This window comes from Gigantopelta aegis, chromosome 14, assembly GCF_016097555.1.
Source record: "Gigantopelta aegis isolate Gae_Host chromosome 14, Gae_host_genome, whole genome shotgun sequence".
Taxonomy (NCBI): Eukaryota; Metazoa; Mollusca; class Gastropoda; order Neomphalida; family Peltospiridae; genus Gigantopelta; species Gigantopelta aegis.
This window is the reverse complement of record NC_054712.1, coordinates 28,121,852-28,139,621: the sequence shown is the minus strand read 5'-3', so window position 1 is coordinate 28,139,621 and position 17,770 is coordinate 28,121,852. Positions and strand designations below refer to the sequence as shown.

General features: G+C 36.6%; 1 protein-coding gene across 1 annotated transcript in view; it reads left to right on the top strand.

Moving 5' to 3' along the window:
* Positions 1 to 17,555, top strand: part of LOC121388589 (general transcription factor 3C polypeptide 6-like) — a 30,170-nt gene extending 12,615 nt beyond the window's left edge. The window contains exons 4-5 of the mRNA XM_041519989.1: positions 8,584 to 8,736; positions 16,556 to 17,555. Of these exons, the coding sequence (XP_041375923.1) occupies positions 8,584 to 8,736; positions 16,556 to 16,722 (320 nt within the window). The 3' untranslated portion in view covers positions 16,723 to 17,555. The remainder of the gene's footprint in view (positions 1 to 8,583; positions 8,737 to 16,555) is intronic.
* Positions 17,556 to 17,770: the final 215 nt, after the last annotated feature.

Sequence of the window (17,770 nt, the reverse complement as noted above, 5' to 3'; positions counted from 1 at the left end):
AAGGCTTTGAGATATTTTGCTGAAATTTTGTGTATAGTTTCATCATGTACTGTTACAGATCAAGTTTGACTTTCATGACGATTTACCCATGTTTGATGGAGTTATGGCCTTTGAACTTAGGAGACGTGAACATTTGTTTTCTGGACTCTTTTTTTCTTCAGAAGACCTTTAGATATTGAGCTGAAATTTTGTATATAGGTTTATCACATACTGTTACAGATCAAGTTTAACTTTCGTGATGCTTTACCCATTTTTGACACAGTTATGGCCCTTGAATTTAGGAGATGTAAAAAAAAAAAATCTGGTTTCTGCAATGCCTGGAGATACCAAGATGAAATGTTGTATATAGCTTTATCATTTGTATATAGCTTTACAAATGAATTTGAAGTTTTGTGGTGATTTGCCCATAATTCAGAGTTATGTCCCTTGAATTTAGGAAAATTGTTGGGCCCGGTAGGGGACATGTATTGTTTTAGCAGTACTCTAGAAATGCTTGTTTAAAATTATTATTTAGCAAACAAACTATCTAATTATCATTCTTTAACGTTTCTTATATTACTGGGTTAAGCTGTCTCACCTTTGTTCAAAGTCTACATTTATTAGTGAGTCCTCTGACCCATGAGATGACTAAGAACACTACCCGTGTGTCATTGAAGATGGTTATTGAGTTTGGTGGTAATCTGTAAACCATGAGTATGGTCATAGGCTTAGTTAGGTTGTTACATAATATTTCAAGCATGGGCACAAATACTGGTAATTATTTTAAACTTGTATAATGTTAAGCATGCTCATCATTGTTGCAGAAATCTGTAGCTACTGAGTCCTCTGCTAATGGAGAAAACTTTATCTGGCCTCAGATCACAGTTATCTTCTCATTTGGTTGACCAAAGTCCGGAAATATGTCTGTGCATGTAGTCTGCTGTTTGATTGTGATTAATTCATGGCATATAGCTTTGAATTGGCAACTATTTAACTGAAGTTGACAGGAGACAGCATGTAGTTTGCAAACATGTGTAACTTGTTGACATTGAAGACTTTTAAGTTTTTAATGGTAATTGCGGCCAGTGCAAAAGTAGTGATTTTTGTGTGAAATGGGTGTACTCCCAACCAGGTTTATTGGGTGTGTTTGTTTAAACCAATATCCTGAGAGAAAGAGATGGACAACAGGGGTTGTCCGTTTCAGGGTATGTTGCCAGACAGGCAAAGATGCATTAAAAAATCCATGGGCCTACTAATATTAATAAAAAATGCTATAGCCACCAGGGGTGCCAAGACTAGTACCAACTGAAATTTACTAGCCCATCAGAATTTGTACTAGTCTGCCAGAACTTGATTGACAAATCATTTCTTTCATATAGATTTAGGAAATTCAAGTGACATCCTGCGAGTATTTAACAGAACAATCTATTCAAAACCGGCAACATAATTTGAACATAAACAAGCCATATCTAAGTAGTACTGACCTTTGACCGACTGTTTCCTGAATGTCATGCTTACGCAATTGATTATTTGAAACTTCGAAGTCATCTATTGTCAGTGCCAGAGCCGGTTTATCCTTGTTGCATATGTAGCATGTGCTAGGGGCCCCGCAGTGATGTGTACATTTATTCGCCCAGGTAATTGTGTCCCACTCCACGAGGGGGTTGCAAAATATATATCCTGGGAAGGAGGGCCCGCTGTTATTTGTGCTTCAGGCCCCGTAGATCTTTAAACCGGCTCTGGTCAATGCTGTACATGTATTACGTATTTCGTCATAATTCTGAACAGTTTGTTTGAATGGTTTTAAATTCTGACATGGCCGATGTGCTGTCATGGATTCGATGGAAAATTACAGAAAAAGCAAGATCGACCATCGGACTGATTGTTGCATTTCTTAACTCGTCTGTCAGAATTGTTACTTGCATTTGGCGAGCGGGCGAGTACTTTCTGCACCGTGGCCACTAACGCTATATAGAAACATATAGCATAAATAATTATGGTCTGTGACCATCTGCGGAGGTTGCTATAATAAGCACTTTTGAAATAGACAAGAGGATCAATATTCTTTTGACAATTTTGAGCCTGCATACAGCAATTTTAAATATGAAATATGCTATTTATTATTTATCAAATCCATTGTGAACAATGTAACCAACCAATGACATACTTTTGTATACGTTCACTACATTACACAAGTTGATATGAGCATTCACTAGTGACTGTGGCACTGTAAGTGTTATTTCACAGATATTTGCAAATATACCACTGAATGTTATATAATAAATTACCTGTATTATATAATATTGTCACGGGGATTCTATAATTCCCGTAACTGAATAGAACACGATTATCAAAATATCTCTCCTAACTGTATATCTATTAGATCTCTCTGTAACAGGCGGTTAACCTTAGTATGGCTCGTCTCTAGGTATGATCAGAGATACGATCTTATATAAAGTATATATTATTATAGCACGTTAGTTCTCTAGAAACACAACAAAAACACAATACACTTTGGAATCTGTATTAATCTACGCTGACAAATGTACAGCCGTAGTAGTTAATTAATAACAGCAATAATAACAACCCAGAACTGATCACTTAATTAGTTAATCTCTAGGTGTCTAGTTACACAATATGCGAATCACTTCACCGTTACACCACACCCACACGTGTGATAATTGAGAAACGCTTCCAGGAGAAGTTAATTAATAAAGGAATTACAACACCATTCCTAACTGGTTAATTTTTAATTAACCCTTACTACTCGTTCAGTAACGTGTGATAATTGAGAAACGCTTCTTGGGGAACTTAATTAATAAAGGAATTACAGCTCTATTCCTAACGGGTTAATTTTTAATTAACCCTTAACTACTCTTTCAGTAATCTTGTAACACAGAATTAATACTGGTACCTATCACAATAAAGACAATAACCTACAGTTTATCTAGGTCCTCTAGGATGACTGGCTAAGCTTTATATTACCAAATACTCATATAATGTTAGAACAAAAAGTCTACGATTTACTTCGTCAGATGACCGAAGACACTGTCTAAAGAATATTGGTATAATACAGTATTAAATTTTTTAAAGTCACATCAATCACATCAAGGTTATACACAGAGCAGAAATAAAAATATTTACCAAAGTCCAATGGACTACGTTCCCTGGGAGCCTTCCTATTCTGGTTCTCCTCGATATCTCTAAAAACTAGCTATTTATTATAAAAATCAGAATTCGCCTGGGGGTACAAGGCGGTACCTCCCCCTATCATCTGATATTTCACCTCTACTAGAGTCGGTATATTTCTCTCTGATCGTCAGTCTGGCTGTCGCCAACCGCGAGCAATCTCCTGGCCATAAACAGCACTACCGGAGATATTACGTAACTACTAGCCACATGGCCTCAGCACCTGGCTGGGTGTGTATTAGGCGTACCGATCGAGGACTGTCGCGCAGAAGTATTACGTAACAAGTTGCCCACCTGGGCTACGTGCAATTAAACTGCACATGACCCTCTAACACAATTAAAATCGCCACAGGCGAAAACAAATTAAGAGCATGTACCGTCACACACCCCCACCTCAAAAAGGATATTTCCTCTACTCTAGGAATAGGGAAATATACTACATTAAAACAAAAGGTGCGTTAACTGACGCATACGGGCATTTATAACACATGTAATAATAAGGTGACTACCAGTAATCACACTGAGTCTCTGAGTCCCTGGTATACAAATAAAATATATATAAACAAAACAGAAATCAAGAATGTCAACACATTATCATATCGTTCAACTTCGGGACAGGGCATCAGCGATTACATTGGATGTGCCCTTGATATGTTCAATGGTAATTGGGTATTCTTGCAGAAGAAGACTCCATCTCAAAACTCTCTGGTTGGAGGCTTCCATTAGGATGGTCCAGTCCGTCTTCGTCTTCTGGGAACAGCACAGCTCCAGCACCCACGTCACTGGTACCCACAGCTAGCTTGAACGGCATTCGGTAGTCTGGTGCTGCCATCATGGGAGACGAGTAGCGCCTCTGCTTGAGACGGTTGAATGACTTCTCGCATTCACCTGACCATTGGAACGTCGTTTCTTTCTTTTTCAGTGTCGCACGTTTTCCAGGTTTTCTCCGATAGGCATGCTGTCGAATCTGTGTAGCGTTGGGTTCCAAGCGCACATCTTGGCTTAAGGTGTTGGTAACCGTTGGAAGGTTCTGACAAATGGAAACATTGTCTTGTTTCGACGTAGTCAACTTTGCTCGCTGGGGGTTCAAGTCTGCTAGAATCTGGCCGTTGGCCAACTTGACCTCTGCAGTCTTGACGTCATCACAGGAAATTGAGTGTCTCTCAATTTGGACTGGAACTATCGGCAGTCTGTCAAAATAACCTTTTAGCAAATTGATGTGACAATACCTACTTTTCCTAACCCTATCAGGAGTGTTTATCATATACCCTGTCTCATTAACCCGTTTGTGCACAACATAGGGCCCGAAATACCTGTTCTGTAATGAACCCCGTTTAATGGGAAGGTACAGCAGCACCTTATCCCCTGGTTTAAATTCCCGACTCTTAGCCTTCCTATCAAACACTGATTTTATCTTGCTCTGAGCATGGCTCAGTTGCTTCCTAGCTAGTTCGGTCGCCGGCAACCTCCCATCTCTAACTCTCTTATTTATTAATACTCCCTTGTCCACAGTTAACAAGGTAGTGCGAGCTGCCAACAAATTTGGATCAGCCCCCTGCTCTAGAATTAACTCTTGTCTATTACAAGGTAAATCCCCTCTATCAAAGACAACTGGTTCAATTCCCCTCTGCGGGAGATCAACAGGTTCCACCACATTTAATTCCTCAGTTGACTTATCTACCATTTTACTGATAACCTCATCCACTCCAATTTCATGGCTCACACACGTATCAGACAAATCACAAATATCCTCTAGGTCCCGTGCTAACCTACTGGCCATAGCCCTAGTCTTTACACACGCAGGATAACTAATCTCATCAACCTCACACTCTTTTATGGGTAAAGGGCTGTCTTTCATTAACAATTGGTCACGTTTCGGCTGACAACACTGACTAGTCAAATCATTACCCAACAAAACTCCTATGTTTTCAACAGGCAAGTCCTTCACAACACCCATAACGACTGGTCCCGTCACAAACTTCGAACACAAGAAAACCTTATGTAACCGGACAACCATTTTTTCTCCAGTAACTGAGCTTAAAGCCAAACTTCGTCCTGTATCGGAATTTTCAATACCAGCTAAACACTTTTGCGTTATCAGACTCTGACTACACCCGGTATCTCTATAGATTGATATTGCCTTAGGACACAACTCTTGTTTCACATCACAAACCATACCAGTGGACACATACGGGTTTACTTTCTCTGCCATGGGACTAACCATTAACTCTCTCGCTAACGGAGCTGACCTCACTAAACCGACCACTTGCGCATTATCGCGTTTCCTTTTAAAACAGTCCCCGATAAGATGGTTATCCTTTTTACAGTAACTGCAATGTGGACGAAAAGTTCGTGCATTGGCTGATAATGCAGGTTTATCCTTACTTTGCCCACCAGGTGCATTCCTTGCCTGACTAGCTGACCAACTAGATGACTCTCCCCGATAGTTACTTTCCCGGGAAAAACCTGGCTGAAATTTCTTCTTATCACCCTGTTGTAAAGAGCTACCCTGTACTGCCTGAGCTTTGTGTATTAACACGTAATCATCTGCCACTATGCCTGCCTCCTCTATCTTTTTGACATTACGATCCTCTAAATGAATACGTAAGCTAACTGGTAATCCATTTTTAATGTCCTGTAAGATCAACAACTCCCGTAACTCAGTATATGACTCTACCTGATGAGACACCACCCATTTATCAAACATCCCTGCCTTCTTAGCCACAAACTCACTATAAGACTGACCCTGCGTTTTTCTCAACTCGCTGTACCGTAAACGATAATCCTCAGGTCGTAATTCATACGCCCTTAACACTGCCGCCTTAACTAGGTCGTCCTGACTTGCTCGCTCATCACTCATTGAATTATAAGCTACACTAGCCTTCCCCTTAAACTTAGACACGGCTAACAATGTCCACTTAGACTGCGGCCAATTTAGCTGCTTAGCGGCCCGTTCAAAAAGTTCGAAAAACATATCTACCTCCTGGTCATCAAATACAGGCACTGATCTATAAGCCTCCGACATGTTAAAACCATTTCCTGCCTCACGTCTAACTTCTTCAGTATTCAACTTTAACTCATGTTCCACTTTTAATTTTGCTAACTGGAATTCTCTATCCCTATCTCTCTCTTCTCTCTCTCTCTCTCTCTATCTCTCTCTCTCTCTTCTCTATCCTTCTCTCTATCTTCCCTATCTCTATCTTCCCTATCTCTATCTCTATTTTCTTTTTCTCTATTCCTCTCTTCTCTTTCTCTCTCTCTCTCTCCCTCTCTTCTCTTTCTCTATCTCTCTCTCTATCTTCTCTATCTCTCTCTCTATCTAATGCACGTTCTTCTCTTTCGTACTCAAGTTTTTTAAAAGCTAATTGTTGTTCCACACTTAACTCATTTATCTCTATCTCTGGAACAATCTCACTGTCTTCCATAACAGGACTATCACCAAAAACTTCCTGGATAATAATTGTCCTTATATCTCCTAAGGTTTTAGCTGATGTTAAATCAATTTCTCGCTCACCCGCGATTTCAACTAACTCGGCCTTACGTGCTCGCTTAATCTCCACTACACTGAGCGTAGGCCTATCCAGCAAATTCTTATCCATGTTTAGATATGACACACTTAATATTAATTAATTTTCTAGTGAACAACGTGCTACTTCTGGTTATTTGTAAAAATAATTTATAAAGCCCCCATTTACAAACAATACTTTTTTAAATATGCATGTCCCGTTTCAGATCCGGGACGAGCGCCCCAATTTTCTACTCCTGTCACGGGGATTCTATAATTCCCGTAACTGAATAGAACACGATTATCAAAATATCTCTCCTAACTGTATATCTATTAGATCTCTCTGTAACAGGCGGTTAACCTTAGTATGGCTCGTCTCTAGGTATGATCAGAGATACGATCTTATATAAAGTATATATTATTATAGCACGTTAGTTCTCTAGAAACACAACAAAAACACAATACACTTTGGAATCTGTATTAATCTACGCTGACAAATGTACAGCCGTAGTAGTTAATTAATAACAGCAATAATAACAACCCAGAACTGATCACTTAATTAGTTAATCTCTAGGTGTCTAGTTACACAATATGCGAATCACTTCACCGTTACACCACACCCACACGTGTGATAATTGAGAAACGCTTCCAGGAGAAGTTAATTAATAAAGGAATTACAACACCATTCCTAACTGGTTAATTTTTAATTAACCCTTACTACTCGTTCAGTAACGTGTGATAATTGAGAAACGCTTCTTGGGGAACTTAATTAATAAAGGAATTACAGCTCTATTCCTAACGGGTTAATTTTTAATTAACCCTTAACTACTCTTTCAGTAATCTTGTAACACAGAATTAATACTGGTACCTATCACAATAAAGACAATAACCTACAGTTTATCTAGGTCCTCTAGGATGACTGGCTAAGCTTTATATTACCAAATACTCATATAATGTTAGAACAAAAAGTCTACGATTTACTTCGTCAGATGACCGAAGACACTGTCTAAAGAATATTGGTATAATACAGTATTAAAATTTTTAAAGTCACATCAATCACATCAAGGTTATACACAGAGCAGAAATAAAAATATTTACCAAAGTCCAACGGACTACGTTCCCTAGGAGCCTTCCTATTCTGGTTCTCCTCGATATCTCTAAAAACTAGCTATTTATTATAAAATCAGAATTCGCCTGGGGGTACAAGGCGGTACCTCCCCCTATCATCTGATATTTCACGTCTACTAGAGTCGGTATATTTCTCTCTGATCGTCAGTCTGGCTGTCGCCAACCGCGAGCAATCTCCTGGCCATAAACAGCACTACCGGAGATATTACGTAACTACTAGCCACATGGCCTCCGCACCTGGCTGGGTGTGTATTAGGCGTACCGATCGAGGACTGTCGCGCAGAAGTATTACGTAACAAGTTGCCCACCTGGGCTACGTGCAATTAAACTGCACACGGCCCTCTAACACAATTAAAATCGCCATATTTAATAAACTTGCATACTTCACTTATTGAGATCATAGGTGTACATGCTTCCATTGGGGGGTGGGGGGGGGCTGTATTCTGCCTGATTTAAAAAAAAAAAGCCTGAATCTAGATAAGAGTGATAACAGTGATAGTATTACTATCGAACAGGTTTATAAGAGTTGCAAACGAATCACTACACTGTAATATGGATTACAACTAACACTGTGGTCAGAATGATGGAAATACATGGTGAAAACATTTCAGGCTAATTCATTTTGAATGTCTCTGAATTTCTCCATCAATATTTGCCCAAATTTGAATATTTGCTCCAGCACTGGGGAAGGGCAGTTGACTCCCACCCCATCTTGTATGCTTATGTTTGAGATAAATTGACCCCAAAAGCTTGAAATATCCTCTCTGTTTATGTTTGCACAGATTCTGCATCTAAGAAGAAAAGCTTGCTATCTGCAGCTTCAGGGCCCGCGAAGCTCAACTATCTTTGTCATACGAGAAAGAAATTAATCATGCAGAGAGCCTTTTTGAACGAGAAAAAGAGCGAGGAATCTGAAGAGCTCGTCAGTAATGGTGGTATGTATGCAGGGACAGATACTGATGTACTTCGGCTAATTTTAAACAGCAGTTCTCTTACTATAATTTTGTAAAAATCATAAAAATATATCCATTAATTTTCAAGATTTTAGAGTTTATAATTTTACCCTTCGTATGGTGAATTATACAAAAATGAGTTAATCACTTGTCAGCATCATGGGAATATGTACTATCATTTCACAATGTCTCATTCAAATCAATCCTTTATTTATGCTTTATACATCAAAACCCAAACCAATTATCTTTTATGTCCATTTCCACAAAAGGCCAAAACCATGTTTTCAGCACTACCTTATTCTGTCTCTCTAGAATTTTGTAGTATCACCCATAGCTGACAGACATAACACGTTAGCTCACAACACTGGATTGTGGTGGGCTGTAAACTGTCTGAGAAGACTGAATCCTAGGTGCCATACCGCATGACACGCTAATGACACATGCTAGCTCTAAGTGTTTACATCCAGCAATGGTGTTTTATATGTAAACTATCTTTGGCTGGGTGTTTTGGCTTACAAAGAAATAACAATGCTGGCAGAGGTATCTAGAATTTAATTGTTTACGCATCACAATGTCCGTTGGTGGTAATCTGAGATGGACTGCTGACAATGGGGGTGCTTAGACATCTGGAATGTGGTAAAATGTGTGTGTTGTTAACTAGTTGCTGATTAAATGCCGGTTATGTTAATATTTTAATCAGAAGTGATTGCAGAGTTCATTTATTTCTACAGAAGAAACACGCAGTTGAGAAAATATTATCTGAACAGAGACATAGAGAAACTAGTTAGAAAGGAAAGTTATTGTCCCCTATTTTCGTTTGAATAGTTACTATGTGTATTAGAGGAAAAATAATATAACTAAATTAATTTGCTGGGGGAAGGACGTAGCCCAGTAGTAAAGTGCTGGCCTGGTGTACGGTCAGTCTAGAATCGATCCCTGTTAGTGGAATCATTGGACTATTTCTCGTTCCAGCCAGTGCTTGACAACTGGTGTTACAGACTATGATATGTACTATCCTGTCTGTGAGATGATGCATATATTAAAGATCCCATGGTGCTAATAAAAAAAAAATAGTTGCCCATAGCTTCCTCTCTTAAAATATATTTGTGGTCATTAACCACGTCTGACACCAGTCATCTGTAGTTGTGTTGAGTGTGTCATTAAATATAAAATTCCTTTCTTTATGGTTTTTTTTAAACATGGCTCCCATATGCAACAATCTTAGTTAAAATTATGAACTAGCTATGTCTGTATTGTGTAGACAATTTGAATATTATATATATATACATGTATATATAAAAAAAAAATTAAGTTGCAATTTAAAATGAAAATGCCTGGGAATTGTTTATTGTAATAAGGATGCCGGCCCAAAGATGATAAATGTTTTATGACCATACACAATAAAATAGAAGGAAATTAGTTTATATTATTTTGAAGGCATCATCACAGGATTGTAACTTTTCTAGTCATTGTATATTTTATAGACATTATATAATATTTGACATATAGTTGAAAATGAATTAGTAGAAAAAGGTCGAGCATATTTCTTTAAATCAGAGTCCATTCATGGTAGTTCATATTATAACTAATTGGTTAGAAGAAGTGACCCCTTTATGTAAATAACATAAAATAAATATGCATACTAATAATAAATATTGTTCAATGTAGTAGATGAAATGTATGCACATTCATATTTTCTGGGCTAAAATATCTAGATATTACTACATTAAATTGAATAATTATAACATTTCAGATGTTCCAATGATGAGGGATCTCTGGTCATTATAACAAAGTGGTTACTGCTATAGTGTATTTAAATGAAATATGTGTGTACATGTATATCATCCTACGAGTGCATCAAACAAACATTATACTTAATCACACACCAGATCAATACTGATGACGAATGCATTAAATTGTATTTAGACATTTTTTACACCTGGTCTCATTGTACTTAATAGCATTCACTGTTATCATTATTATAACATCAATTTATTAAATAGTTTAATCAACAGTCTTTATTCAATGAACAAATTAAAATGTTTTCAAAACATTAACACAGACCTGTCAACCTTTAGTCAAGAGAAAGCAGGAGGTGTGTGTTGAAAAGCAGGAGATTTTGTCAAAAAACAGGAGATTTTTTAACTTCACACAATTTAACCCAAAATCACAAGGTTGTTGTAAACATTATTACAATAAGTTATATGAACACTACATAATGCCATATATACTTGTTAACCTTAGATCTTGGCTTTAATTTTTTTTTAATTAATTAATTAAAAAATTTTTTTTAAATGTGTGTATATATTTCTTTTCAAAGTTTAAATATCATTATGATTTAATAAATATATATTTTTAAAATCTCTTTTATCCAAAAATTAACAAGAAATTAAAAAATTTAATTAGTACATTTACGGCATTACACTTACAGGTTATGTTACGTCATCATTTGTGGCTAGTATACCCAAATTGAAGTACCCAAGATAAAGTTATATAAATCTTATAAATTAATATTCAGTTTTTACTATAATAAGGAACAGTGGTGTGGTACTTATTTAAAATCATTATAATGATGCAATAAACATTGTATTTCCATTAATCATAAGTAAAACCTCATTACGGACATTGTGTGAAATATACCGGAATTATACCCATTTACGTGGATAACTTTATATCAAACACAACATTTATTAATTGTACAAAAAAAAATCTATTGAAGTGTACCCTTGTTACCAACATTTTACTGCACAAACATACAAAATTAACTGACACAAGTATGTTTATATAGCTAATTGGTCTTTTCTTTGTCTTGCTGTGACATGTGATTTTAACATGCATCGTGTGTATTGCTGTCAACCCTGGGCCAGAGTCTGGCACTTCAGGTCCGTCATATGCTTACAAAAATGTCATTTAACAGGAGAAATTGTCTCCTGCACAGGGTGTAAGGAGATTTGATCAAATACCAGGAGACTCCTGCCGAATCCAGGAGGGTTGACAGGTCTGTTAACAATCAAAACATGAAACTACCTGAAAATGTGTCTTATTTTTAATCTACAGTTACCGCAATGTATTTGCAATTTATATATGATAAGACTAGGAGAGTAGTTCATTCCTGTACACATATACAGTATATCACCCATGTCAGCATAGGTCAGTGGTACAGGTAAATGCGATGGGATATATGATTAATTGCCCTTAGTGGACCCATCGGCTTTTATCTTACTTCAACCAGTGCCTAGGACTGGTACATTAAAGATTGTGGTATGTAGTACTTCCCTGTCAATGGGGAAGTGCATATAAATGATACCTTGTCGCTGTCTTGTTGGAGCAGCCACTGTGCTAGTAACAATTTTCCTTTTGCATTTTACGGGTCTACCAAGTGTCGAAATACCTCAGAGAGAGGACATATGATAACCATGGTTTAAAAATATCATGTGCTGGCGTGCCATTAAATATTTCTTTCCCATCCATGCCAATATCCAACTAGTCAACAAACGTTAACGGCGCATATATATATATTAGGATAGCCAGGATTTTATATTGGGGGTGGAGTGGGGATAGAGGGCACTGCTTTTGCACATGCTATGGGGCGACATGCATTATAAAAGTAGATATTGTGAAAAAAAGAGGTATATTTGAGAAGGCAAGGTCTTCTTGTGCCCAATCCCTGGCTACCCAGATACGCTAGTGCATATCTGTGCAATTTAAAGTATATCAATCAATAGATTTTGGTTTCAACACAGTTACCTTAAGTAATATTACTTGCATATTTAAAATGTACTCAACAAAATAAATTAAGGGCCAGTAGAAGTGTGGTAATTATTTGTTAATGTCATATTATTTTAGTAAGTTTAATCACAGATACATGCAACAGTTTTTTGGTGCATTTTTGTAAAACCTACGAAAATGCGCATTCTGCTAGGAATCATTACATGTTGAATGTAAATATATTTGTCATTTTATTCTCTCTAAATTGCTGTTTAAATCAATAAGTTGAAGAACATTTGTTTTAGAACATGTCAAAATGTAGACACTTTATAACGAATGAAAATGTTTAAGGAAAAATGCCGAATATACTAGTAGTTACTGGCCCTGTATTCATTTTGTTTCGTTAAATTACTGTGTATTAAAAATCATTAAACATATTAACTTATCTGTTAACTGTTGAATTAGCATTATTAATTCAGTTAGTATCTCAACACTACATATATGGTGCAGTTTACAGTGGCGTCGGAACTGGGGCGGCAGAGGCAGCAGCCGCCGCCCCAATATTTGGACCACCCCCCCCCCCCCCCCCCCCCCCCAAAAAAAACCCCACACCTTTAATTTTTTGGTGTGAGGTCGGGATCGGAACATGATTTGCAATGTAGTGATTATCTTGTTAATTAGATGATGTAATTTCAGATATCAAATAGCCTATTGACTTTACCCGGCATGGGAACAGTGCCATTCCTGGTGCGACATTGTTTGTTTATTATTTTGTAATACATTCTAAAACAGTTTACACACATGTAAAATGGTATTTGCATTTTGCACACTTCCAAATATGTCAAAGAAAAGGGTACAGATGGTGAGACCTCATACAAATCATACAAACCTTTTCATTGTCATAAAATTATCAGTGAAATACGCTTTTTTACCAGTACTTTTGCTACAAAAATATGTATGAGATACTTACTAAAGTTGTATCTTAAATGCAGGAAATGGCATCTAGAATTCAAATTTTTTTGGGGGGGGGAACATGCCCCCGGACCCCCCTAGCACTCCCTCGTTTCGCTCGGTGGACATCCACCTCCCCAATATTAATTTGCTTCTGACGCCCCTGGTTTACTCTGATAGCTTACATTTTGTGTTTAATTAGTGTAATAAATATATCTGTTATAACTGGTATGATAGCTTACATTTCATGTAACAATTAATGTAACAATATATGTTATAATTGGATTTGCTTTGTTTCACAAATTGTTTTTCTAAAGTTGTGAAGTGCTTCTAGCAACCTGCTACAATACCAGGAAGCCTGATTCACTAGCTCAGTATAGGATAAGGTTACTGTGCACACAGCTGGAAACACCCATGACCCTTGCTAGTGCCTGCCATCCAGAGATAATTTGTTATTGTTTACAATTACTTCCTGCCTCCAGTCCATTTTCAAAGTATTAACAACACAGACCCAATTAGGTGTTTTAGAGCTGCTGCCATATTGAAAGTTTACTGTTGGCCACATGGACTCACTGCAAGATAACATTATTCTTGACTTGAGATTTCACACAATTTGTCACATGCTGGGCTGTAAGAAAAACTGTTTATAAAATAGCTTGCTCTGGCATGCTGGTTGGAGCTGTTTGTGTTCAAGTTCCAGGAACCAGAATAAATTAAATATTTCTTCATCTAATTACATCATGATCTATTATTATTAGCAGACAAAACTTTTAAGTTTTATACTAAAACAAATAATTGCTAGCAGCTAAAAACAAAATATTTAGCAAAAGTTAAGTTTCCGATTTTTAAGTGCATTCCAAAGTTTTCAGTGTAGTTTTCTCAGATTGAAGTGGAAAGGAGATCAATGGTTCTGGCACTAACCCCTCGATATGTTGCCAAAATGAACCAATAAACCAATAATGTTTTCTTCTAATTTTATGTTGTTTGGTTCATTAGTGTAGTCTGACTTATTTTTTCCTTTCAGGAATGGAGTTATTAAAAAAATTCAGGAGCAGTGCACTGCTATAGACATGTAATTATGACATGTACACTGATGCAAACAATTTGATTTTTTAATTACAATATGCATTATTCAGATAATTTTATGCACACAATTATAGATACCTTTTCAGTGTTAAGATGGTTTAATGAATGTGCAGCTAAACGTGTAGGAATCAACTTGTCTCGAATTTCATTATTATGTACAACGAACATTAGGATAGTTGGGATGGAGAAAACCCACTGGTTCTGAGGAGGTTGTTCAATTAGAACTACGACTCAACCATCTCAGGTGTGCACTACTGACTGAATTAGATCCCGTATAAAATTATCTTTGGTTTTCAGTTCGTTAAATGTAGGCGTAGAATTAGTTCAATTGATAGTGTTGGTTGGGGCATTGACATTCACGTGTCATTTTTAATTCAACAATTACCCTACCAGTCTTCCTTTCCTCACTATTTTGCAATACGTGATTTAACTTACCACTATCAGTTAGGAACGGCTCTGACATCTATCTATGTCAAGTCAGCATTACGTTATTGATCTAGAATGGTCCCAATGTTCTTGATAAAAAAAAAAACCCAACTCCGACAAAATCTGCCATTACAAAGGATTGTATTCCAAACGTGGGTTGCCATAATAAAGATAATCTAAAAAAACATAATTTTAGACATCATCATAAATGAAGTTGTCAAGTAGACCAGCGTGTGCATGCAGCCAGAGTTCCAAGAGTAAAAATAATCTGAACCCAATCACTCTGATTGGTCAATATGTCACAGAGTACTGCGCATCAAATAATATTCTAGTCACATGGTCTGTGACTTTCTTACAAAGATATTGAAACAAACAAAAATTAAATAGTCAGCTATGATAATTGATTACTGTTGCTATATTTTGTACATATATAATAGACGTAAATGAGACCTAGGCCTATACCTACATACCTATTATCATTTTGTTTCCTTCTTTTTGTTATTCCGTCTACTTTTGAATTGACTTTGTCTAAATTTCATTTCTTTTTTAAGACAGTTGAAAGTTACACGCATGCCATTTTGGGGACCTCGTGTAAGTTTGGTAGGCTAACAGTTATGAACTAATTGAGACGCTACCGTGCTCGTCACATTAAAAAAAAAAAAATCTGGTATTGTTAAATGGGTCTTTCTATCAGCTACATAAGGTAAATAATGTCAATCAATATACAAAATAATTGTACGTGCGCTGTTAGTTAAGAGTAATGTGCGTTATTTTTCACACTCGCCAGATTAAAATTATGTGCGCTGTATGATGCGATCGCTCTCGCGCACCTTAAAAGACAACGTCTGATTAAATGCATGCACACACACACACACACAGTCCGCAAATTTTACATTTAATACCTATTCAGTATATGTCTTCTTTATGATCACATGAAAACAAACCCAATCCACAGCATTGTTATATGATTGTATCATTCAAACTGTGTGAACAAGTAATCATCATATCAGTAGAGCTGAAGTGATAAAAACAGTTCGATGATAATTGATTATTGGGACATCACTAATGGTAATATCACAACCAGCTACTGTATGTATGTGTAATAAATATACACAACTTCACAGACATTGTTTTCGCTTCCTGTTTATTGCACAAGTTTATTTTGCGCAAGAATATATACCACAAGACCGCATAGTGGTGAAATGGTATGTTCTTGTGAAAAATAAATTAGTACAATAAATAGGATGTGAAGTTCTGTATTTATTACATACCTTCTTTTATGTTTTACAAAAGGGCTTTTAATTTAAGGTCATGGCAACACTTTCTTAAATATATGATTAATACTCATTTCATGGATTTATGTAATGTTAAGAATCATACTCTGCGGTAACCTGGTGTAATATTTCAAATACAACATAATTTGTAAATCATATATGACGTCAGTAACAAAAAGGCACTAATTCCAGTAAAGATAAAAAGGGAATTTCCCATTAAATTTTCCAGTCCAGATCGCAGATATGTTGCGATACCAGATAAATTTATCACACGGTTTAAAAATGTCTTTATCACTGTAGTAAGATTGAATAGGTATGTAATAAATGATTCAACATGGTACTGTGATTGTTTTCAGAGACGGCAGCCAACATGGAAGCTGAAGAAGCGGATGAACCTCAATACCCAGTAGAAAGCTCGTGGCCTATAGGATTTGATTCTGGTATAGACGTCATGAGCTCCACAGAGGCGTCGAGCACCACACTACAGAAAAAACCAAGGTTCGATCAAGATGAACCGACTTGATAGCTCAACATGTAGTAGACAAGTGCATTTGAAATACTTTTGAAACAAAAACTGAATTCGTGGTTGAACTTATGCAATGGAAACACCTGGACAAAGTTGGCTGATGGGTTCATGTTGATGTGTATCAGATATATTTTTTATTAAAGCTTGTGACAATTAAAAATTATTTCACTTGAAACATGAACATTATATGAAGTGGAAGCTTGTTGAATATCCTGTATTAACTGCCAGAGAGAACACAGAACATGGAGGCCCTGTAATTCGGTAAAAGGTGCTCTCAGGGTTCCAGTGCGGCCTGGCCTACTTTAACTTGTGAGAAAAATGGCCTACTTCAGCTTGTGAGAAAAATGGCCTACTTCAGCTTGTGCAAAAATTGGCCTACTTCAGCTTGTGACAAAAATTGGCCTACTTCAGGTTGTGAACAAAATTGGCCTACTTCAGCTTCTGAGAAAAACTGGTCTGCTTCAGGTTCTGAGAAAAACTAGTGACGAGTAAATTAACAATTGGATGAAGTTAGCCTAGTTTAAAATTGTCGCTCTTGCCAAAATGGGCATTTGAGCCCTAGTTCTGTTGCAAGTACTACAGGCAATCGTGTCATGTGTTGACTTTAATTATTTTAAAAATACAATGTACTATCTTGTGGTGTATTCAAGATAATTCTGTTAAAAGTCCAACAGTCTCACCTTGTAACAAGAATCGCATTTATAACATGATGGCTGTTTTATAAATTATATGTTAGTCATGGTAGCAAAATGTGTTAGAATCAAATGGCAATAACTTCTCTTCTTTTTTCTTTTTTTTATCTTGCTAAATAAAAAAACTAAAACTAAAAATTAAAGTTTATGTTTTATTTATTAGATGAAATATGTAAACACAGCTTTTGACTTTGATCAGCTTCGTTTGCCATGTTTTCATATGACACTAGGCTTTGTAATAAACATACAAAGGCTAAAAATTAATTTTGTAGAATGGCAAGCAAGCTTTGCTTTTAAAATTTTAAGCTCAAAGCTGGATGTAAATGATAGAAAGTTGAGCAGCAGTTTAGAAA